General features: G+C 35.2%; 1 protein-coding gene across 1 annotated transcript; it reads right to left on the minus strand.

Moving 5' to 3' along the window:
• Window positions 1-1,622: 1,622 nt before the first annotated feature.
• On the minus strand, window positions 1,623-18,144 carry ARK3 (armadillo repeat kinesin 3). The gene is made up of 19 exons (XM_059587273.2): window positions 17,636-18,144; window positions 16,997-17,097; window positions 16,783-16,905; window positions 15,967-16,152; window positions 15,539-15,760; window positions 15,253-15,406; window positions 12,903-13,052; window positions 12,481-12,569; window positions 11,996-12,199; window positions 11,278-11,424; window positions 9,986-10,120; window positions 9,723-9,854; window positions 6,969-7,101; window positions 6,763-6,855; window positions 3,821-3,946; window positions 3,480-3,605; window positions 2,261-2,404; window positions 1,902-2,030; window positions 1,623-1,819 (listed from the first exon to the last, which is right to left on the minus strand). The coding sequence occupies exons 1-19, from the start codon at window positions 17,832-17,834 to the stop codon at window positions 1,659-1,661; spliced, it is 2,754 nt and encodes a 917-aa protein (XP_059443256.2). The 5' UTR covers window positions 17,835-18,144; the 3' UTR covers window positions 1,623-1,658.
• Window positions 18,145-26,296: the final 8,152 nt, after the last annotated feature.

Raw genomic sequence — 26,296 nt, forward strand, 5'->3', positions numbered from 1 at the left:
ACAGTTTACGTGACATTTATCACGTTAATTTAGAGAAGTGTTAGATAATATAATTCTATCAAACAAAATTGAAGTGGCACTTCCAACTAACTATTGGATTAATCCTTGTTTTAAAAAAAAAAAAAGATTTAATGGATGATTTGGAGTGTCACGTCAATATTGTTGGATAATTATAGGATAAAATTTTACGTCGATATGGACTGTTATATCAGTTTGTAAGTTTATGTATCACGTATCATGTCAACCATTAAAAATTAAATTTAAAGTAATATTATTCTTTACATTCATTTATTACTCTTATTTTACACAGACTGATATGACATATTTTAAGTAGCTTTCTTTTTATTTTTTTAAGTAACTGACCTAAAAAATTTCAATCCATATAAAATAAATAATACTTTTAAATCTGATTATGACTAATATAACAATATTACGTAAACTAGTTTGTAATACTATTTAATAGTAGTGGTAAGACGAATGTGAAAGATTCACTGTGTATCTGAACTTATAACAGCTGGATCCTTCCTTCAAAAGTCTTTGTGCAAAAATAGACCACTTCGAGGTTGTCAAGATTGCTATTTTCGAGGTTGATTTAGGTTTCTGCCTCTGCAGCTGCAACACTCTTATTACTCACACAAAACTGGTCAATGCCGTCCAGATCAAAGAAAAGCTTGTGATTGCCATCCCCCCTAGTCTTACTACTACTTTTCAAAGATTCAGAAGTTCACCAAAATGGAGAAATTTTTGGTCCCCTAAATGTCTAGTCTCTAGCTATCAAAGATAAATGTATGGTGCATGTTACTCCACACCCTACTAACAAGCTTAACATTGACGTTTAGTTCATGAATTGCACTGCCCCAAACATATATGATTGACATGGCCTTTGACTTCCACCACAACCAATGTCAAGGCTTTAAATGCTGTGAAGCTTCTTAAAAGAGACAGGTGTTTTCGAAATGCAGATATAGTTGGCAGCTCGTGTCTTAAGATATTGAGTTTAGTCCAAGAAGAGGCGCGACCTTTTTATTTAGTTGTCACTGTTGAGTTTAGAATCCTGAACAGATAATAATAAGTGAAAGTCATCTATGAATCATCATGCCCCTTATGTCCCGAGTGACACATGATACAATGATCACAATTTATGCAGAGGAAGGCACGTTGGAGGTGGTAGTATTACGTTAAATAAGTAAAATCACAATTTATGCAGGAGCATCTCATAGATATCAGAGAATCAGTGGAAACAAAAAGGGTGTTAAAAAGATCAGTATAACCCAAGCAAATCAATCTGTGCTACATGAATGACAATATCAATCTGAACATATCTTGATAGATACAAAATATCCTTTTTTTTTCCCCCCCATTTATTCCATATACAAACCAATTTACAAGCTGATTAAAAGCTAACATGGGATGGTCATGCCTGAGTGAATACGTTAAATGAGATTAATGACTAATCTGATTAACAAATTAGAGCTTGTATGTCATCAACTTCATAAAAGGACTACTAATAACAAAACTTGGGCAAATGCAGCTGAAATCATCCAACTCAAAGCATCCTGCTTGTTTATCTTGAGAAAAGATAAACACCTTCCAGTTGGGTATATGTATTTTGCAATACTGTGCACATCTTCAGTTGCTTCAATGATTTCACTAGTGTATCAATAATCTATCCTTAGACGCCGCATTTCAGCTTGGAATGTAGGACTGGCAGTTAGTGTTCGACGCGAGAGAGTCCTTATGTCTTCCCGAGAACAGTCTCGGGAGATGCGAACCAGCTCCCACAAGGCGCCTCCACTGATCATGTCTTTTGCATTTGCTTCTGAAATGTAGTAATCCAAGCATTCTCAGGAGACATTCAAAGGGAACTCAAATTGTTCAAGGACAAGAAAAGGTTAACATACCATGTTGTGCTAGATGACAGAGTGCAAGCTCAATATGACGCCTGATTGGTGAGGCTTCATTGTTAGCATTCTGTACAATCCATGGAAGTGCACCATCCTCAATCAGAAGAGACCTTCCAGTCTTATTTCCTATATAACGTTAACGAACTAGTTAAACTCAAAAAACAGGATGATTTAACCACATATAGTTCATGAAAATAACAGGTACAATTCGAGACTTCATACACCAGTAATTTTCTCAAAAAGTCTGAAGAAAACTTTGGAACAAATTTTTACGAATAAAGATGAAAGTTCTTGTGTATCACAACACGCAGAACAGCAACAAGAACATGAAGAAGGAATCTTTACAAGGTTTTTACCTTGTGTAGATGCTCTTGACTCGCATTTGGCAAAATTTGCTATTCCACGAGCAACTTGTGCAAGAACATCAGCATGTCTGCATCTGATCATTCCTAGCAATGCTTTGATACCACCTTCACCCCTTAGTTTCATCTGTAACTTATCTGGACAATGCAATATCATGCTTGTTAGTGACAGCAAGCTGCCAATGTAATGGACTAGCTGAAATGAACTTTTTATTGGGTAATTGGACAATTATCACTTCCGAAAGGAACAAGAGCACTTGCTTACATTCTTCACTCAGACCAATGCCCCTCAGAGAGAGATGGGTCCACCATAGTTCAAACATGAAATAACAATTACTATATATATAGTGTGTGTGTGTGTGTGTGTGTCTTGAAACTAACAACCAGTTTATTAGGCTAGATACCAAAGGGTCATAATCCCACCATATGGGGGTATACTAGAGGAGAACCTCAGAGGAATACCAAGATCAGATGAACTTCATATTTGATAATTCGTTTCATTTAGACTTTCTGCAGAGCTAGATTACTTTACATGATTATGACCTCAATAGTAACAACACTAGACAAAGTGAACCAACAACATTAAATGGATAAATTTTAATGGTCAGGAAAAACTAATTTTCTAAATATGTTGCCCGTCATTGAGAACAAAATTTAAGGGAAATACACCATTTTTTTCGTCATAACAATGACAAGAAGGAGGAAACAAAACGAATACTTGCAAGTGTGTCTAAAGTTGTTGCAGGAAGAAGCAGTGTATCTTCTCTATCACTGCAGATTTTCAAATAAAGTTGTCTATTCATCTGAACTTGATGGCAAAAAGATGGGGTTTGTTTGATAACCCTTTTCCTCTCCCCCTTCCCCTTTCCTCACTTTTCCCGACAAAAGTCAACTTCAAAACATTTTAACTTTTTTCACTTTTTATTACTATTCAAAAAAAAAAAAACCCCACTACAAAACAAAACTTTTCACATTTCCATACAAAAAAAAATTCAAAACTTCTACTTTTATACCACATCAATCACTTTCTACTATTAAAAAAAAAAAAAATCACCTCCAAAGGCTTTACCAAATATACCCATGGAGCTGATTCATAGTATCCATAAAGTTAATACATTATAAATATTTGAACTCATGCAATCCCCTTCATACTATGCAACACAAACAACAAATTTCTGCCCAAATAAATATTGGAAGAGGTCAAACAGTTTACCATTGCCACAAAGATTTGCAATGGCTCCAGCAACCATCCGAAGGGTTTGAGGATCATCAGCATTGGCTGCTGTTGTTGATAACAAACCAATGCCGCCTTGAGCCATGATAAGCTCCTGGTTGGTTTCTGAAAGGAGACAAAAGGTTATGAGGAAAATCATAGCCAAAACTAGTAATATTTTTTTTGATAAGTAAAATATATTTTACACTTACAAAAAAGATTCACATATTTTTTAAGACTCGCACATATTTTACACTTACAAAAAAGATTCACATATTTTTATTTGTAAAAGATTCACATATATTTTACAAATCACATAGGAATGGACTTGAAAAGTTTACCATTCATTGCAAGGTTGGCAATTGCCCCTGCTGCAACTCTATGTATGGTCTCATCTTCAGAACTCCTAAGAAGCATCAACAAGGAAGTAAGACCACCAGCTTCAACAATCTTACCCTGATTTGTTTCTGCACATAGGAGGAAATTAGGGAAAGCTATCAGTGCTGATAGAAGTAAAATAATAGCAAATATGAAGTGTTATTGAGGTGATAACTATATGTACAGAAAGAAAGCTTGGTTTAATATGGAACTATATCCTTAACAATTTAGACATATATCACAATGAGAAAGAACAAAGTTCTACTTCAACTTCAGCACAAAATCATAAACAAAGTCAAACATGCGTTAACAAAAAGCCATATTTGCCAGAACTTTTGCCTTGCAAATATGTCACCAAGGAAAATCAACCCTTAAGTAACACTTAAACTTCCCAAGTGGAACTTCTTCTGAAGAACAAGCATTAAATTCATTTGAAATAAGAAGATACAGACTCAAAGTAACCTACAAAGAAGAAGGAGATCCCAGTCTTCCCTTGTATTCTGATACTAACATGTTTTTCACCTACTAGAACACTTTTTTAAATTAAAATCTTCTTGAACAAAATTCCCGTACTCCCTATATCTCTATCATCCAATTCTACTTGGAGTTGTATGCACTGATTTCATGTAATACTTTTGTCAACTTTAACTAGTTAAACTATGAGAATATCTTACATATTCTTAACACATTGTTTTATCAGTCAGCTTGAGCTTGACTCAGCCTCTACTCAATTTTTCAATAGTTATTTTGACTGAGCTCGGCTCATGACCTACATAAAGGTTTGGCATGGCTGGCTAGCATGACCTTGAACTGGAACTCAAGCCAAATCTCAGTCAAGATCAATAGAATTTTACAGTTAGTATGTCTTTTATGGCTTAAAATAAATACAGCTCAAAACTTAGCTCAACCTTAGCTTGAGAGCTACATAAAATGCTTGGCATAGGGCTTTTTCTTTTTCCCCCATGTGTCATTGACTTGAACAGCGCGTAGACATGGCAGTCAATATGCCTGACATTTTAAGACAGTGGTACTGTTTTGTAGAACTAAAATCAATAAACAAACTCATCGCAGATCAGCTCTTAATCCAAAAATCAAGGATTGAGAGCAGATTCATCTCCCTATACCTCGGATCATGTCACCGAGCTCCAGCAGAGCCAAAATAAAGCAGCTCAGAACCCCCAGACAGTTTGCCATAAATTCCCCTAATTTGGGTCTTTGTTAATGTTATAGTTTGTATGAACGGTTTAGACACAAAAGGCGGAGGCTATTATATTATTCAACTTATGTTAACCTAATACAAGCATCCTATTATATAGGATTAGGGAAATACCATAGAGACTAAAATACCCCCAAAACCCTAATGACTCAAACCCTAATTCTTCTAACACTCCCCCTCAAGCTGGAGCATATACATCATATGAATCCAGCTTGGAATATACAAGCAAACGAAAAACAACTAGAAAACATATTCTAACACTCCCCCTCAAGCTGGAACTGCTTGGACCACACAAGTTAATTAAATAAAACTTCAACGCCGGTCAAAAACTCGTTGGTAACTTGAACAACCATTTGATCGGTTCTCGCCGAAAAACACCAAGGCCGGTCGGATGCAACGATCACTTGATCGGTTCTCGCCGGAGAATCCAAGGCTGGTCGGATACATCGATCTTGGGATTGGTTCTCGCCGAAAAACACCAAGGCCGGTCGGATGCATCGATCACTTGATCGGTTCTCGCCGGAGAATCCAAGGCCGGTCGGATACATCAATCACAAACAACAAACAAACAACAAATTTTCACATGATTAACCAACAAGATTCGCCGAAAAACAGATATTGGAAAAACAAAAAACTTTGCCAGAGCTTTGCTGGAAATATGCCAGAACTTCGTCGGGGCTTCAAAACTGGCCAGATACACACAGAACTGGCCGGCAGTACCTAAAAACACAAGAAAAACACTGAAAAACAGAACAGAAACAGTCACCGGAGGCTCGCCGGAGACTCGCCGGAGTATCGCCGGAGCTCGCCGGAGAAGACAGAACACTCCGACCACTTCAACAACAGCAACTAGAGAATCAATAGAGGGCCACACAGTAACGTTTCAACACCAAAAACATCAAATCGTCGGAATTTTTTTTTTTTTCCGATGGCCGCTGCAACTTTTCCGGCCACCACAGAATACTCCGGCCACTTCAGACAAGACAGAAAACCACCACAAAACCATCCGGCCAGCATCACAGAACATCAAAAACAAACAAAATATATATATATATATATATTTTTTTTTCACCGGAAGGAGTTTCGGTCACCCTAAAACAAGAACAAAACAGCTCTACGGAGCTCTTTGAAGTTACTGCCCGTGTGGGTTAGCCCACACGGGCAGTGCTGCCACCAAGAAGAAAACTAAACTACCCAAGAATCGAAACAAGCTCTGATACCATGTTATAGTTTGTATGAACGGTTTAGACACAAAAGGCGGAGGCTATTATATTATTCAACTTATGTTAACCTAATACAAGCATCCTATTATATAGGATTAGGGAAATACCATAGAGACTAAAATACCCCCAAAACCCTAATGACTCAAACCCTAATTCTTCTAACAGTTAAAAAGTATGGCTCTTTTCATGGCAAACCCTATCTCAATCGACTCTATAATACATGACAAATCAGAAATTCAGTTTTCATTCAACCAACTTGCTGTCTTCCTATTTCACTAGAACAAAGCTCAAGCCTTCCAAAAGTAAACCCATTAGATCACCACGTCATGCAAGAACTGGAGCAAAGAGAATAACAACAAATTGAACATTTGGCAAATACATAAGACCATGGTGCATGCATATTATGCAGGGCAATGTAGAATGAGTTGGTGATATGATGGTTAATAGTGCAATGAAATACAGACACCTTCAGCAGCCAGATTTGCAACCACTTTCACAGCATGAATTCGCACATCAGCATCTTCTGCTTCAAGCAATGACAAGATCTTCTGCAATCCCACTATGAGAATATTGAACTCTTTATTAGGAAGAAACACCAAGAACACAGAAAGATAAACAATAAATCATTAGCATCAAATAAAAATAGATGTCAGAACAAGCACTGGCTGGTACCTTGTTCAAAGAGTTTGGCTACTGAGGCCTTTTCCCCATTTGTTGAGTCGTGCTGTTGAAGTTTAACTTGAGAGATGAGAGAATCTAAGGCACCAGAAACTTCAGACCCACCTCTATCAAGTCTTCTTCTTGTCTACAAAACATATATTTAGCTTAGTATTCATATTTCAAATACTAATTTAGCAGACACAGATGTGCACCATGAACAAATTTTGATGATTAAAAAGATGACATAAGCAACATCATTTTCAGCCTTAATATTTGTTGAGAGCAATTCCTAAAAATTACAAGGTCTGCACATGTGGTAAATAAGTCCCAAAAGCTAAATTCATAATGTTTTACAATTGTAAATGCCTAGTAAGTCAATGCCTGGCAATGGCAGAATGTTGATGCCTCACTTCCCTTTAAAATTTTCTTTATAGGCATCCTAATTTTCAGCTGAGAAATGACAGCACAAACTCAAGGCATGGCTTGTTGCTGGCCATGCTTGCACAACCAAGGATGTGACCACATGGAAGGCTCAAGGTGTCAGCCTATCATGATGGCAGGCATTAGAAAAATGGCTATCATGTTGGCATGAATGCATGGTTCAACCAAAGAAAAGAACAGAATGCCTTAAATAATCACATATTAGTCAAATGATCAGAGTCATTGGATATTGTTAAATAATTAGTTTTCCCATAAGCTTAAAGTAATAGAAAATGGTGAATTCCATTACGTGTAGGCCCAGACTTCCTTAGTGAGGCAAAAAACGTGGAATATTTAATTTTAATGGGAGGTTAATGTGGAGACAAAATTCAAACTAAGAAACTATACTATTAGATCATGTTAAATCAACACAGATAAAAATGACAAATTTAATCATTTAATTAATACTTTAACAAATATTATGGGAAACTATACTTACCCCTTCAATCCACCACACTATTTGGAAAGTCCCTCAATCTTTCAATTTGTTTAATGTACCCTATTGATCTACCATTGGGGATTGCAATGTTCTCCTTTGCCCAAAAAGACACAAAAAAAAATTTTATTTTTATTTTGATAGCCAAGGTTAAGAACCGAGATACCGTGCAAAGCAACCTCTCCACATGGATAGGGTAAAACTTGGGCTTTCACCCGCGGGCATAGACCTAAAGAATTGTTTGCACTCAAGCAGGGTCGAACCTTAGACAAGATGCTTCATGAGGCACCAGGGCTAAGTGACTTACCACAACCAACCTCTTCTGGGTTTAAAAAAAAAAACACATATTTAAAAGCAACCCCCAAAAGACAAAAGTACCCACCCCTAAAACAACAAAAAACAAGAAAAAAGGCTAAAAAAACATAAGAAACTTGAGAAAAAAAAAACCAAGACCCTCAAGCTGTGGGTTAGTTTTATATATATATATATAGGCGTATTTTTGACTTTTTGGTATAAAAGGGGGAGATTGCAACCCCAATGATAGATTGATAGGATACATTAATCAAATTGCAAGATTGGGGGTACATTGCAAATGGGTGTGGTAGATTGTAGGGGGTAAGCATACTATTGAGTGCTAATTAAGATAAACAAATGTCCAATCTCAAGTATCTTACTAGTAGACCAAAGTTTTTTTTTTTTTTTTTTTTTTTTTTTCACTCAAAACATTTCTTCCTCAAGTACTAAGATTTCAAATTCCCCTTTCGTGTGAATTGAGGTATCCTCGGGAACAGGGGCAGAACTAGAATTTTTAATTTTGGGGGGCGAAATTTAAAAAAAAAATATATATATATATATATATATATATATATATATATATATATATATTTGGGGGGGGGGGGGGGGGCAAAAATCAAATTTTAAAGGTTTATTTTACAAAATATATATATATATATTAAATTATTTTTTTGGGGGACCACCTTATGCCTTGGGGGGGCCCAAGGCATAAAGTGGTTCCGCCCCTGCTCGGGAACCAAGAATCCCAAGATTACTACATGGACAAACAAATTTCAGAAAATTTTCAAAAACTATACAATTAGAGTCCAAATTAATACACAATGGACAAAAGCCACAGAAGTTATGAGCCTTTACCATGTAACCCATGTGTTAAAGGATTAATGGCAAGAGGAGTACTTCATTTTTATCATATGAGAGATAGAAGAAGGCTATGATGCCTCAAAAAGTTAGCCCCACATTGAGTGGGTGGATTATAAGTATTCATGAGTGCCAAGTCACATATTGGTTACTTACTAGGCGAGACTGGACTTTAGAAGTGATTTTAGAGAGCTCCAATTATAACTTGACCAGTTATTTTGAAGTGATATAAAAAATGTGGATGGTGCTTTCCCTAAGTCGTTATAAATAGTATTTGAGCAACCTAGTAAGCCATGTGGTACCGAGGCACTGCATGACGTGGGCCTTGACAAGAATATAAAAGATTTGAGTAGAGAAGATTGTGACATCTCAGAAAGTTAGCCTCACATTGGGCGTATAGATTGACCACATTGAGTTGGTGGATTATAAAGGTCCTCACAACGACGAGTGCTTAATCCCACATTGGCTCCTTACTAGGTAAGAGTAGGTTTTATAAGTAATTCTAAAAAGCTTCAATTGCAACTTGACTAGTCTTTTTGAAGTGATAGTGCATATGTGTCTAGCACTTTCCTAGAGTCGTTACAAAATGAATATGTGGACATATTTCAAACGGAGGATGTTAATGGATGATCATTCAATCAGAAAGTCATAAAAACACAAACCAAGCCACAGCCTTATAAATTCGAAATACAGAATACCTCATCAGCTTCAAAACTCAATTGCAACAATTGACCATGTAGTATTGCTATTTCTCCTTCAAGTTTTTCTTTCTGTCGTGCCTCGTCTTCCAGCATCTTGCGAAGCTTTAAGATATCTGAATTTCCTGATGCCTAGCATATCAAAGGTATTGGCCTATGTAAGTCAAAGATACCAAAGATTGGGGAAGGGGGAGGGGGGAGGGGGGAGGATTGAGGATAGACAAAGTTGAAGCAAGAAATGCTTAAAGAGACACAAAACATACCTCTGACCTTTTACAATGAGCTAGTTGACTTTTAAGACTTTTAACTTCCTCTTCAGCAGCCTTCCTTAAAAGGCTCTCTTTTTGAAGCACTTTTTTCAGCTCAGCAACTTCCTCGACAGCAGAGACCTTGGAACTCTGTGAACCACATTGAGAGTGATGGAACATGCTAAGAGATGGTTTGACATGTGAGCCATTAATAGAGAGAGAGAGAGAGAGAGAGAGAGAGAGAGAGAGGACCAAAAATATCAAATTTGTCTTTCACAGTAACAGTATTTAACACACAGTTTGAAGACCCCATGGCAGTGGATAAGTGGGTCTAATTAAACTGTTAAGAGCATTAAAATCTGAGTCGGCTTCTGTTTTAATTTTGTAGGTTAAAAGAAAAGCAACCTTGATAAGACATACAAAGAAGTACACAATGATAGATATTATCATAAATTTTTGAAACATTGGGTGCTAATGATTTTCTTTTCTTGTTCATTACATAAAATGCATAAAAGTGATTTTTGTTCTTACCATGCAATGGATGATACAGCTGAGAATGGCATCTCTAGAGCCATCTCCGCACACCACATGTCATGTAAAAAAGAGACTCCACCGCATAGGCTACAACTTTATCAATATTTTCAAGACATTGATGTTTCCGGACCACAGCTACAACTTTATCACTAGTTTCAAGACACATATGTTCCCAGACCACATTTAGTAAGTCCCTCTTGCCTCTAAGGCAGTATACTAGGAATTAAGGGCATAGCCTAGATACAGTATGTACCATATCAGTATTTTTCGTAGGGATTTTGGTTGATTTAATTAACATTCAAATGGACAAAGCAAACATCTTCAAGAATTTCAAGAGCTACTAAATTTTGAATCTTTGTACTCAATTCAAATCAAGTTTCTGTTATTATTCAAATTTTCCAACTGCCATTAAAACAAAATCATTTCTTAGTATGGGAAAGAAAACTCGGGATGGATTGCAGCTATGGAAGGGCATAATAATACAGTGCAGCCATAAATTCTAGTAAATTCTCATATTTTTCTAAGCATGGAAAAAGATTAAATATATTGATGAAGGAAAAGATATTAGGCTGACATTAAGTGTGAAGAGTGAGAAATAAAAGATAGCCTGATGGGTTATATAGGGCATTTTTCAAACTGTGACAATGTATTGGGCATTCAGCATCCACAAATGATACGAGAACAAGTAAACAGTATTAGTACATATACCATGCATATATCAAGAGTATGTACAATGATAAATGACAAAATATATAGTTCAATAACATGGTTACCTCTGTATTAGATGTCAAAGCAGAGCCATCACCCTTGAGCCCAACTGGAACTTTTTCATTGCCATGCTTTTGTTGATTCTTTACCAACTGCTCTTCAAGTTTCTTTATTGATTCCATATAGTCTTTCTGATATTTTAATCTTTCCTTCTACAAAAGGAACAAGCATGCATGGATTTCAATATGCAATGAGATAAGCATGATATTTGTCAAATGAAGCTCAATTGGTCATTAAACAGACAACACAAGCATTCCACTTGTAGCAACTATTCTGATAAAGAGCTTTAGAAAATTGCTGGAAATCAATTATTTACCATTCTCCAAGGTACAAGTCAATGTTAAACAGCTTTCTTAAGGAGGGTATAGAATACAATGCACATGTAGAATATGATTGAAACTAAATGTAAGTTTTTAGAGAGGCCATTGTGTGCATCATTACATATATGACAACGCTTGCAACTATAGCATCATACTTAAGACACAAGCCAGAGGTACTACGGCAAAATATATGGTATTACAAGCAAATATCATATAGACCAAAAAAAATGAACATCAACTATAAATTATATCTAATACAAAGCATTTATATTATTAGCACAATAAGATATAAGCCTATGAGAAAGATTCTCCCCTCACACACTCGCATGTGCCCACGCATGCATGTGCAGACGCAAGCACATACAAGATTGAAGTTAAGTATAATGTAGATATAAGCACTCACCTCTAATGCTTCTTCATAGTTTCTTTCAACGTCAGAAATCCGTGTTTGTGCTTCTATACTAATTCTTTCAATTTCATCCTCGAATGCTTTCTGCTGCCTCTCATGTTCTGCAATAAGTTTATCTAATTGTATGTCTAGCCTTCTAGATAAACTTTTGTAATCAAACTCCTCCTTTAATTTCAACATATTCTCCACCTTCATAGCCTATGAGATAACAAATTGTTAGCACCTTCAAAAAGATGAAAAGGGATCAAGTCAACATAGGTGCTATGTAGTGCAAAGTCCCCCAGAAAAAATATTCATTGCTGCCATAAATCAAACATTTGAAATCCCAGCACACAAGAAGGATATCATGAAGAAAAATGCTAGGGGTCTGCTATAATGATGTTCAAATAAAAGTGGTAGAACTCCACCTATGAGAGGATAACTCGTCAAGAGATACATTTCAGAATGTGAGAAAACAAGGCAGTTACTTCAGAACTCACCCTCTGTCCGAACATTATAGTACTTGCTGTCTCTCCCCGATGACGGGGGGATGGACCAATAGTAATAACCAGTGAAGTTCTCGCTGTGCCTGATAAAATTTTTAAATGTCAGGTAACATAATAAAACTATGTACGGCAAATGGTACTTGATAAAGATAGATATAAAAAATGGACATTTGTATAATAATGCAAGGCACTTCCAAAGATGGACTAATCTTCCACTTATAAGAAAAAGAGGGATTTGTTAACAATTAGCCACATCCCACCATATGATAAACTTGAGAACGTAAAGAACTCCAACTTGAAAACATTCTCGTTCAGTTGTCTTAATGATGGAAAGACATCCGACATCATTTGCTCAAAAATTGAGTTCAAGTCAAAAAGCAAAAGAAAAAATGACTTCATATCCATGTGAATCATACCACCAAATGAATCCTTCAGCAATCTTGTAAGCTTTGAATCACGAACAGGAACATGTGCACTATTCTCTGCCAGCGCATTAATGCACTTCCCCAGTGCACTCAAGGAGAGATTGATAGATTTGGCTTCCTCTAGTGCATGTCCCTCACTTCCTGCCCCAACAAAAAGAATAAAACAATAACCTTCAATATGTGATATATAGGTTAACACAGCAAGGTAAACTTTGAAACTAAATCCCAAAAAAAAAAAATATATATATATATATATGAATCACTTCTGTTGTTGTCCATGCTCAACAATCCGTAATTATATATATCCAAAACTCACAAACGTTGCTGTTCCACTGTCTAAAGAAAGTTTTTTTTTTTTTTGGTAAGTAGTCTAAAGAAAGTTAAAAAGTGAAAATTCACAAGATTGCTTTATCAGCAACAAACCACAGGTGAAAACTCAGAATATAATTCAAATACAGCAGTTGGAACCTCTCCCATGCTGATAGAGTTGAGCTTGTGCTGTCAGTTTGTTCCAAACCAATCATCACTACCAAGTGATTAATTTGAAATTCCATAATCTGAGTTTGAAATCCCACAAGATTGCCTAAATTTATACTGTTTCAGAATCCGACTATTTGATTTACCCAAATGAAAAAAAAAAAAGAAAAAAAAAAAAGAAAAAAAAAAGAAGGTAACTTCATCAATGGAAATCTTGACATAAGATGCTTCCCCTAGCAGGAGCAACCACTGAGGAGCTTTAAATGAATATGGTAATTGTTGACAGAGGGTCAAGGCAGCCTTGTTTACAAATCAAGAAATGAAACAAAGGCTTTTCCTCCATTCCTGGAGATGAAGACTTATAAAACCAGGGGTGTGCCCATGCTATGCCCAACACGTCACGTAAAGCTTCAGCCAAACCTAAGAGGGAAACACTCTCTATTTCCTAAGCCAACTATCTCAGATGCATGATTTGCTCTGCTGTCTCTGTTGACTCGTCAGCCCTAAGCCATGCCCTACCATCCTTGCAACTACTGATCTTATACACCCTACCGTCCACAAGCACACTAGTTTGTGTGATTGGAATAGGGATACTAGCCCATTGCTGTAGCTAACTTTGCTATAGGGGAATCAGATTTTATTATCATGAACTTCCAACAATGCACCTTCGGACCTCCCTGATGTAAAGCCCTCTATCTGTTCTGCTTCCTCAATCTATTCTTCTAGCCGATTGGTGGTAGCCAACTTGCAAAAGGGAGTGCAAGGACCAATTCTACCTCGAAAGATGCAAAGGCCTCCACTCTAAGGGAATCCTTTTTTAAAAAAAAAAAAAAAAAAAAAATCCAGAACTGCCTTCAATGCATCTTGAGAACTCCGTGGCATAAAACCCTCTAATTGTTCTCCTTCATCTTGTCACTATTACACAACTTAACTTCCACTCCAAAGCATGGTCTATCTCTTGCCCAAGCATTTGTCTAGTACACCAACATAACTAATGTTTGACCTGCTTAAATATTTCGAACTCTTACCATCTCAGCCTAAAGACATTTCTATTTTCGAGTGAACCAAAACAACACTACAGGGTACTATCAAAATCTATATTCATAGTTTACAACAAAAAACAAATCAGAAATCACCATTCGGGTAATTTTTTCTGATTTTTTTAGTAGTATATGAGATGAAGCCTAGTTCCAACATTTTTTTAAGTAAAAATATTTGCCAATCAGCACTTCACACTCCTAGTCATAGTTTGTTTGATCTCCAAGCAGCCCTAGATTTCTTCTTCATCCACTCCCTTCATCTCACAATAGACCTTTTTAGACTATCCCAAACTAAATATAAATTTTCAAAAATGAAAGTATTTATCAATTTCACTTCCCATATTACCCTTACATTGGAACTGCCTTTTTTTAAAAAAAAAAAATTGAACTCACCTTTTCTCAAATTTAAACTTACTTTCTTGGCCTATCTAAGGACATTTAGGAAGAATGTTAGTTTCATAAAAATACGTTTGTAAACTTTCATCTCTTGTGGGACAAATGGAGTATAGTTCTCCAAATCGGCTGACCAAAATTCACCTCAAAAGCAGAAATTGAATTATATTGACTGGTTCATTACAGAGATGGATTATTTGTGCCATGCAAGCCCAGTAATCACACGCAAATGCTTGATGTAAACTAAGAGAGGAAAAAACTACCCAGAATAAAGATACAGATTCATAGTTTACCAAAAATTTAAGAACAGTAGGTAAGCTACTCATGTGAAGAAAGGAGTCAGACCATAAAACAAACAAACAACAACAGAAAAATTACAGATCATCACGGGGGAAGAACACTAATCAAGTCCTCTTGTTATGCTCACACACCTGACTTATCAATACGCTCTGAACCAGCAAGATCAACCACAACTAATTTGCCCTTTCGAACAATGGGAGGCTTTAACATTTTCAAGTGGGAGTTGGCACCATTTTCAGTTGAAAGAGCTGATTGCCTTCCCTTGACAGACCTTTTTACATGTACCTGTAGGATTAGAGGTATTCATCAATGCTCCATTAAGATCAACAAGAAGAATTTTCATATAACTGCCTCTATGCTCCAAGAATTTGAAGTGCAGAAGCATCACACAAAAAAAAAAAAAGTGCATTAATTCACCATCAGTATAGCATGACTACGAGAAGATTCTGTATTCAATTTAGTGTTTGCAGCAAAGCGGTGAGCTTCTCCTAATCGCAGTAGTTCAAGAAAACTCTGTTGGTTCCTGATTTCCACTAGGCTAGCCCCTGGGAGTGAAACATCACCAGTTTTGGGGTCTTCCACGATAGAAATGTTATCATTTGGAGGATCAAGAAGGTCCTGTATAGTCTCCATATAAAGCTGCATGTATGTGGAAGGAACCAAAATATTAAACAGGAAGTTGTAACAGTGTTGACAGAATGTTTAACAAATACTTCAGAGCACGAGATAAATTTAAAATTATTACAAATTCATATATGAATAAACTAGTCAATAAAGAATTAAAGGAATAAGAATGATGATATTAGAAACAACATATAAGGATATCTCCTTTAAAGGCCAACAACCTGCAGATATGAGACCAAGACAGAATCAGTCTCCAAAGAAATATCCGCTAGAATATCCTCCATAGCACGAACCATTATTCCACGAGCAGCCGTGTCTTCCTCTCCAAGTCGTCCAAGAGTATATGTTTTACCAGTACCAGTCTGCCCATATGCCATGATGGTCCCATTGTAACCATCCAGAACACTCTGCAAAAGCAAATTACAAAAGGCATGTCGCTTGGAGGGAGTTCCACCAAAAAAAAAAAACAAACAAACAAACTTGTCGAAACTAATGTAATATGAAGGATTAAAGGATATAAACAATTATATATATGTTCCCCACTATGAGGCATATGAAAGGTGAAAAAACAAGTATAGTTGATGACTTTCTGTGCTGGTCCCATATGAATAATTGACATAAGCGAATGATAGTTTCAGATGTAAGGAACAATGAGCACAACATGTAGGTACAAACCAAAGAGGAAACTCAACTTGAACTAATACCTTCAGGAGCTTCTACTTTGACCCTCATACAATTTAAGTGAAAACAAAAGAGCTGTATTCACAATTTTATTGATAACCTGAAAACCTACATGATCTAAGAGCTTTTTCCTCATTTCTCTACAATATTATAGACTCTAGGCTTTTTTAAATTCAGAATATGCAAATATATTATAATTTTTTTTCTAACTGCATGTATGGTAAGATTCTTGATTTGATTCCATGATGTATCTTGAACAGCCAAGTGATATGATTAATCCATGCACCAGCTATGTCTTCAGAAAGCAAAACTGAAAATCATATGTATACAAAGAAACTATGGATGTGTATACATACCTCAACAACAGGCTTTGCCACGACTTCGTAAACACGCTTTTGGGATGCAAACTCAGTGAGCACTTCATCAAACTCATAAGTGTCCGAATCCCAATTGTTTTTCCGAAGTTTCAACCTTTTAAGCTGAGAAGGAACACAAAAGTACAAACTACAGTATTAGGAACATATAATGAAACCGTCAAGAGCGTAAGTATCAATGTCAATTGAGGAGTACCTCTGGCTGTAATTCTACACAATCAGCAAAATCAGCATCTCCCACGGATTCCTCAGCAATACGTGGTCGCAATCTCACAGCTACTCGAACTCTTCCAGGAACTATTCTCAAAATAGAAGCATATAATGAACAATAAAAAAGTTCATTATCCAACGCAAGTTTAAAAAACAGCTTCTTTAAATAGGAAACATTACTAATCATCCCTTTTTAATTAACAAAAACACAATGCTCCAGAATCTTAGTGAAGAAATGTTGGTGATAAGAATTCAAAAATTGTAGTCCAATTTACTTGACTTGGAAAGTACTTTTCTTCCTCTTTAGTGCTATTCCAACGCAATATCATTTTCAAAAGCAAGAAAAGTAGTTCACACACAAAACCCATAATGCCAGTATCACCAGAAAAAAAACCTCTCTTTTCCTTTTACACCAAACACCCATGAAATCTTACTTATCCAAAATAAAAAAAATTATAAATAAATAAATAAATAATAACCCACGAAATCACACCATAATTCACATTCCTTAAATGCGTAACCTATACTAACAAAAACAAGAAAATAGGTAGCCCAAGATCTCAATCACCAATTATAAGAATTTCAAACTCTTCAACTCAGCAAAGACAGCAAACCACAAACTCACCTCCAGCGTCGTCCTTGGCGGCTCCGGTGGCGGTGCCGAGCGAGCCGGTGCTGTTTCGGCGAGGCCCGGAAGACGGCAAAGGCTTGGACTTCACAGAGGACTTGGGGTTTGAGTTCAAAGAGAGAGGCTTGTCCACCTTCAGAGAGCTCCTGTAAGTCCCATTTCTATAATTCGCACCACCAGAAGTGGCCATTCTCATCAGCAACAACACCACCAACCAATAAAGCTTCAAACTTGGTCTCCCCACTTAAGCCATTGAAGCATAGACTCTGCTCGCTTGCACAGAACAACACAAAAGTACACCGCAAGAATGCAAAATGTTCTTGGGATTTTGAAGAATACGAAGAAATATGAGAGAAAGAGACGAAACCCAACAAGACCCAAGTGCTGAAATTGAAGTAAACCCAATGAAGGTGGATAATCGTGTAGGATGTGACTCAGAGAAACCCGGGCTTTTGCTTTGCTTTCTCAATTGAAGCGTATTGAGAGACACAGAGATCGTATTTGACCATTTCTGCTGTTACTCAAAAGAGTGTGTGCAGGAAAGTACTCAATGGCCCTTCTAGATTTGAAATTCCATTTACTTTCATTAGGGTAGACATGGAAATGCGTGCCTAATTCTGGTTTACCGTTGTGGATAACGGGGTTCCGTGAGTGTGTCGTGAAGGGTGTAAACGTGGGCTCACGAACGCGTTGATTGACAGAACTGCCCCTCGTACATTCTCCACGATTAACTGTAACATTCAATTCCCAACCTCCAACCGCACACGTTTGTTGGGCAACAGGGAAGTTGATTTTAACAAGGACTGTTTAGGAAAGTCACACTTGAGCTTGTGCAAAGGTTTCAATTTGTAGTGTTCAAGAGGACATGACTGGATGGATTCACATGTGACATGCAACCCAACCATAATTAATAATGTCTCATAATTCATCACCTTTAAAAAGTTTAACGATTTCAAAACGTACGGTTTTAAAATTGCAATTAAGTTTCTGATAAAATTTATAATAAAAAAATGTTGTTAAGCGGTTCGACCATTATAATTGTACATTTTTAAGAACTTAACCCCTTATTTTCAAATCTTTTTTTTTTTTTTTTTTTTTTCAAACACATTCCAAAACGAGACGCTTTTACGATTTTGTATATCATTGGTATTGTAAATAGTGCACTTTGTTTTCCTCTTGTGAAATATGATTTTTCTTTTGGCAAATAATTGTTGATCCAATCTTTAAAAAAAAACAAAAATTAAGCGGTTGACTTTTTCGAATCATCCCGCATTTTCACTCCTTCGGTGTTAGTATTTTCTATTAATTTGGACGAAAAATTAGTCACATGACTCCATTTGTCCATTACACTCATGCATCAAGCAACATTATAGTAGTTATTTTCTTTTTGGGTAAACTACAATTTGATATAACAATTTTAATGTAAGTTTTTATTTTATCCTTAAGAAATTTTCTCTCTCTCTTGAGAATTCTAAATCTCTCATTTATTATGACAGAAAATGAGCTATATAACGAGGCATAATTTGATCAATAGACACATAGAAAAATAAAAGCCACATTATGCTTTAGGACAGCTATCAATAATTGATTTGTATCATCTTGTTGAGAATTAAGGGGAGGCTGACCAGGAACCATCTCCATTAGAAATCCTATGTCTGGGTTTAAACTCTTTGGCAATAAATAAGGTTTAATATGTAAAATATTTATATAAAATAAAAAATAAATTACGGAAAAATGATTCAAATTTAAACATTTGTTATAATACATGTTGAATAGTCACTTATCTAGTAGTTATCTTAAGCAAATTAAAAATAATAATCTTAATCACAGGAAAAAATTACACTTACTTCCTATAACTACTACTGTATTCGTAATGTTCATCTCCATGTTTTAATTTTTGCAATATTCTCCAATTTGCTACTTGGGTTTCAATAATGTCTCCGCTCCGTGCCCAAACTGATAAAAATATTATAGGATTAAAAAAAAAAATTATCGAAAATAAAAAAAGACAAATTTAAAAGGTAGAAGGGCAATCTTTGAATGTTTGAGATAGAGCAGTTGGATTTCAAAATTTTGAGAGAGGCACTAAAAAGAATATGGAAAGGAAAAAGTGATAATTAGAGAAGAAGATGGGCCCAGAAAAGAAATCAAAAAGATTTGGCAAGTACACGAGAGAGAAACTACTTTTGCTTAAAAAGAAATAAAGTGAGTAAAGATGATTCTTTGAATCATTGAATCTACTATTACTACTGACAAACAAGTTTTCGAATTCAACAATGGAGCCAAAAGACCACTAACCTCTACTAAGCCTTTTTTTTTAAAAGTGAAAAAGAATAACAACACACAAGTTTTCCTCCTATCTAAGTCAGAAGAAATTTGTCTAATTAAGTCTATATAAACTAATATACGTTCTTAGAACTTGCGACTCTCAAAAGCTTTTTTAAAAAATGCATGTGAGAATGACATGTTCCATTAAAAAGATTGGTGAGATGCTTTAAAAAAATTTCTTTAAAATGGGTTGAAAAAAAATTTATCAAATTCAGTCTATTAAACTAATATTTGTCATTTAAGCAATTCTCACATACATTTTAAAAGATCTCATAAAAATGCATGTAAGAATTGAAAATTTATGCTAGAATCATATAATGTAAGAACATATGTCACTTCAATCTGCTGATTGAAAGTATTTTCTTATACCCAATTTAGTGGTTGGCTTGCTATATCGTATGGTGCTAGGATAGGGGACTGAGTAGAGCTCGACTAAAAGTTACAAAAAAGTAAGTCCAATAAATGAAGTATAGATACCCTTAGTTTTAAGTATTTGTCATTTGAAAATGAGAAATGTTATTTAGTAGACTGTTATATATATATATATATATATATATATATATATTACAGAACTACAATAATGTAGCAGTGAAAATCAGCATTTAATTTTCTTTTTTACTAGCCATTAGTAATCTAAAGATTGATTTTCACTGTCACGTCATTTCAATTATATGAAAAATAATCATATAACAGTCTACTAAATAGTATTACTCTTTCGATATAGGCCTTATATTCTCTTCAAAAGCCCTCTGAAATCGCACTGACATTTACGAAGTGAATTGATTTAAGATTCTTCCATTCAAATCCAATCATAGAAGTTGTGGGGGACTATAAAAAGGCAAATGGATCCCAGTAAGGAGTTCATTTGACAGTCATCTGACTCAATAAAGAAAAGAAAAAGGTGGTCCAATTCTGCAGAAGTCATGGGTGCATTCACAAATTGGCACAAAAATGTTAATAGGTATCTACTCTTCATCTATACCACAACATTCACCTCTGATTCATTGAATTGTTAATCACATGGTGGGTCCATGGCATTGGTACCTTCTATTGATATTCAATTTGTATAAAAATTCTATTGCAGCCAAGGAAGATAAGAAGCCTAAATCATCTAGAGAAGACAGTGATGTGGTTGGAGGCTCTGTCAAATTCTGACTCGATTTACCATCTAGCTAGGTGGTTAACAAGTCCATTGATCCGGGCCCTCTTAATGATTTTACTCAACATAAAGGAAATGCCTGACACCGAAAGACTCTTTTGAGAATGAGATGCACTGCTCGCTGAACAATGACAGCAGGCTGAAGCCCTATGATGAAGATACAAAACTTGAAAGAGAATTGAACCCCTCAAACTCATGCGTTTCTATGGGTAATTTGGAAGAGAAGTATGCTTCTTGTCGAAGTAAATTTTTGCACCACTGGACTCGAGGATGAGCACCTACAAAACAAGGAGAAAATCACTATAATGACGCCGGCCCTCCCTGAGTAGGCCAAATAAATAGCCTCTAAGCTCAAGTCAATAAGAGATTCTAAGAATAGAACTCAATAAAGCGTGTTTTGAGACGGTAGAAGCTATATCTTTTTTTGGGGTTTGTGACCCTTCTTATGTCATATCCTTTGAAGATGATGTTCCCTATTTTTTGCCACCTAGTGGGAGGGGCATGAGACCTCTAAGCTTTTTGAGTGGGGCCTTTGTTATTTTTCTCCATATCTCTTTTTGTGAATAATTGTGTTAGAATATACGGAAAATATAATCTATATATTCTATAATTAGGTTGATATTGAAATATTCTCTATTTATGGGTTGATTGTAATCAAATCTAGGATTACTATGCTTGTATCTATGCAATACTCTATAAATAGGGACCTTTGTATTGTAGACAAAACAAATTAATAAGCACAATGTAATTCTTAGAAATATTCCGAGTATATGACAGAAATATAACCTTAATCACCGTATGAGGTTGACAAAACAAATCCATACAACTTTTCATCCTAAAAGAAGAAGTCATTTGATTTTTTATGGGACATTCAAATAAAGAAAGAGGAAAATGCACTAAATATTTGCGAGTGCATGCTCATCAAGGCCAAGGGGAGTTAATGAGCAGTCGAATTTTCACATCATGGTACTGCAAATGTTCTTTAGATAAAGTATAGTTATCTTTTTTAGTTATAAAGGGTAGGAGACTAAGAGAAAGGGAGAAAGGATTCCCATGGATTGATAGAAACTTTACACCAATATTGAATATGGCACGAGAACTCTGTGTCAAGTAAGAGTGAAGAGAAAGCAGGGTCTGCTCCACCACCGCAGGCCTTATGGCGAGCCTCATCCACTCTCTCAAACCTTTTTTTTTTTTCTCCTTGCACTTTGTTATGACAGAGACCAATCAGTTCAGTAGTTCAGGGCAAGTGGTCCATAGATCGTGCTGCAGGTGCATGTTATTTATTTATATTTTTTTTAAGCAAGTGCTAGGGGAGAAGGGAAGGGGTAGAGTATAAAAGATGGGTGGAGCATCCCAACAAAAATCCCATTACAACCAAAAGAGTACAAAAAAAATCCTGACTAATTTACTGTGAAATGGCTATATGGATGGCCCGGCCAAATGGGTTCTTGCCCCACTAGCTAAGAAAGAGGCCGCCTGAAATGGCGGTTTGAAGAAGCAGTTAAAGTAGAGATCGAAGGGTGAAAGAGAGATGACACGGTCTCTAGAAAGTATCTTAGACGCTCTAGAGAGGAGACATTGAGAAGTCGTCGTCTGCAAGTGCATGTTAAATACCTCAATGAGTCAATGTTGTCATATGATCGATTTCCTCATCCATATGAAACAAGATTTTCTCCATTTCAAATTAAATGAATAGTATCTACTTTATGGTTATGATTTAAAATTTGTGTATCTGATAGTGAATATATATAAAGTTAATATTGACACGTATTATAAAAAAATTAAATAATATAGAATCATGTACACCGTTAGACATATTAACTTATGCATACACATGAGGTGTAAGCAATAAATTTGTGTTCTTATGATCATATATATACCAAGTCACTCTATCATTAGGTAATTTAGAACAAGAAAATGATTGATGAATCTACAAGCAGCACACCAGCTGAGTTGCAAGCACCAAGCACACCATACATGTGTACGAGGGGGGATATATATGTATTCTCTGCAATTTGGCTGCCCGAATTGTGAAATTGTAGGGTTGTACCATTCACATGTGCAGGGCAGCCCCTTCTATATGTATGGCTTACCAAACTTAAATGCAATTCATATAATTAATTGTAAAAGATCATGATCCATACGTGGGAGGCTACGTACCATGCACTTACGAGAATACGAGATAGTGACAAGATTATAGCAAATATATGTTGTAGATCTAGGTGTTACTTTATGTGTATAATTATTTGCTATATCAATCATTTATTTTCCATTGAAAGAATAATGGCATGTAATAATTCCCAATGGGGCTAAGCAACAAAAGTTTTTGGACCTCCATATTCATTCACCGGCCTATCAAAGAGTCAAAGAGCAGGCTGTCTTAATCACTATAATTAAGTTGTGATACAGCAGCAGGCTTTCTTGACTTGTACAAATTAAAGGATGAAAGGACCACGTGAAAGAGTCCCCTCAATAGATTAAAAAAAAAACAATATTAATTTATTTTTAGGGATTACGTCTAAAAAATTAGGATTTAGAGACTTTTAGGTTATGCAGATTGGGTTTAAGTGTATTGCCCCAAGCCGGACTGCCTCCGACTACATATGTGTCAGCCAACTTGCAAAATGAGTTGTTTTTTACCGTGTGTTTTGAAGTATTCTCACTCACTCTTTTCCAATAACTACCATCAGAATCAAAAGTGACAAAGACTCTAATCTTTAACCATTTCCTTGCTTTGTTGTATTGCTTAAAAAAAAATGTTTGTTAGGATATAAGTTTAGGATTTATTAGTCTTAGGTTTATGGTTCTTAAGGTTTTAGGAAACTTCATTCATGTGATATAACCATAGACACTTTTGTTGCGGGAGAGAAATTAGCTACAAACTCGGTCTAATAAAATTTTTAACATATGAGAAGTACATTATTAAAAAAAACATGTGATTCTCACATGTTAAGATACAATTAGCAATTTATTAGAATAATTTGTAGCAATTACAAACTAGTTTGTAGCTAATTTTTGTCTCTAACAAATAGCACGATTTTAGATGAAAAAACAACATAAGGATCTATTGTACCTTTTTGATAAACTTATGCGTTTAAAATAGAAAAGAAAAAATAAACATTTACGGTGCGATCAATTTTGGCGTGTTGACTTAGGAATTTATCTCAAAAATACTTTTTTTAAAAAACATTTTGACCAGAAACTTTCTGGTTTTTTTTTTTAAAGAGATAGAGAAGATTTTTTTAAAAAAATAAATAATAAATTCTGAATCTCTGATCGTATTGTGCTGTATTAGATTTTGTTAGATTCCAAATCTAGTGTCTTCTGTAGTTTCTCACGCAAGGCATCTTGTTTAAGATGCTCCACCCTACATGCAGTTGCAGACAAAAACAAGGACAACAACCAAAAGCTTTCCCCCCAACTTTTTTTTTTTTCAAAAAAAAGAAAATTCAATCACCCAATTATTTTTATATTTAAGGAAAAGTCCACTACCCCTTAAAGGCTTACTATTATTTAATTTTTGAGAAATGATTCATTATTGCTTTAATGTTCATTTAAATTATTAAAATTTGTCAAATATCTCAATGATAAAAATATTCTTTAATATATATATATATATATATATATATATATATATGGTCTTTAGGAGTGGCTGAAACCAGTACTCTCAAATGGCAAGTGGTGGTTTGGCCACCCCATATATGATTAAACCACCCTATGAAGTTATAAGTGTCATAATCTGATTTGGTGCTAAGAAAATTAAGGAATTCTTAAGACAATAGGGTACTTGGAAGAACTCTATGTATGAGAAAATTAAAACTCCTTATCAAATTTTAATTATTGAAAATGCCTCATATGGGCTTAAAATAAGAATTGAAATGAAATCTCGAGTCTAAAGGAAAATATGTCTATCCTCAGGACTTCTAATCTAAATCTTAATTAAACTCTTAATCCAAATTCTAATAAGACTCCTAATAATAATAATAATAAATATTCCTAAAAGATTACAATTAATTAATCAAAAAATAGTAATATGAGATAATAATTCTAGGTCCGTGCAATTTCTTCCTGCATGTTTCATGGTTAATGTAGAAGCAATTTTACTCCGGCTGATGACATTGTTGAGTGAGCTGAAGGATGTTTTCTGATAGTTTTCTTCCTCAAGAGATGGCATCTAGGCCTGCTCAAGCCTGGTTTCAATTTTGAAGATTTTATAGGCACTTGGAAGAGGAATATTGATCCTCGATGTAAAATTAACCTGCAAGAAAAATGCTAAATCACTCTTTTACAACTTGTTAACACGTGTCAGCATGTAATTGGATGGTGTTATTTTTATTTTTGTTTATTTTATTTTATTTTTGGTGTTGGTGTGGCACCAATCACTTGATCTTATATACGACTTTTTAACCGATAAAAGATAAGAAAAACGCTTCTTTGCATTTTGGTGTCAATCTGGTGTTTGTCTTTTATGAGTTGATATGCTTCACCCACCCTTAATTAAAAAGAAGAAAAAATATCAATGATGAGTGAAGCATGCCATCAACTCAACGAAATTATGAAAATATACATGAGATGGACACAAAGAAGCATTTTTCAACCGATAATGTCTTTAATAAATAGTTTAATTTTTGTCAGTAGTTATGGTTTAGCATAACATAGGTAATAATGCTTTCCATCGTAATTCTATCCAGGCCGCCCAGTTGAGACTTCGAAAACTATCCTGCAAGAAGTTCATCTCTCTCTCTCTCTCTTTTGAGTTGTTGTTTATTAGTTGGTTCTCTTTGTGTTTGTTTAGTTGGAGTTTATTATAATTAACCTTGCTATGGTTTACGTCCATTTAAATCAAGTTCTTGAATAAGAATTAAATGGAAACTTCACAAATGATCCATGAATTAATATGCGATTTGAAAAGACTCCTTTAAATTTTAAAATCTCTCAATTTTACCCCTCGAACTTTCAATTTGATGTAATCTACCCCTTTCCGTCAGTTTTTGGACGTTATAAGTGATGAAATGATCTTTATACCCCTGAAACTTATATAAAATTCAGAATTTATCCTTAATTTTAAATTGAAAATAATTTTAAAAAATGAAAAATTGGAGGGTACTTTTGTCTTTTTAGTGGTTTTTGTTAGGGTTTAACGAAAAAAAAAAAAAAAAAATTGACAA

The sequence above is a fragment of the Corylus avellana genome, chromosome 3 (genome assembly GCF_965113065.1).
Source record: "Corylus avellana chromosome 3, dhCorAvel1.hap1.2, whole genome shotgun sequence".
Taxonomy (NCBI): domain Eukaryota; kingdom Viridiplantae; phylum Streptophyta; class Magnoliopsida; order Fagales; family Betulaceae; genus Corylus; species Corylus avellana.

Bases quoted from the DNA above. Each gene is read 5' to 3' on its own strand.
- ARK3 (XM_059587273.2), bottom strand. From the start codon at position 17,834: ATGAGAATGGCCACTTCTGGTGGTGCGAATTATAGAAATGGGACTTAC. The intron at 15,761-15,966 runs GTTGTTGGCCTT...ACATACATGCAG, and splicing joins TCTTGGTCTCATATCTGCAG to CTTTATATGGAGACTATACA. The intron at 3,606-3,820 runs GTAAACTTTTCA...GTCTCCTTTCAG, and splicing joins TGCCAACCTTGCAATGAATG to AAACCAACCAGGAGCTTATC.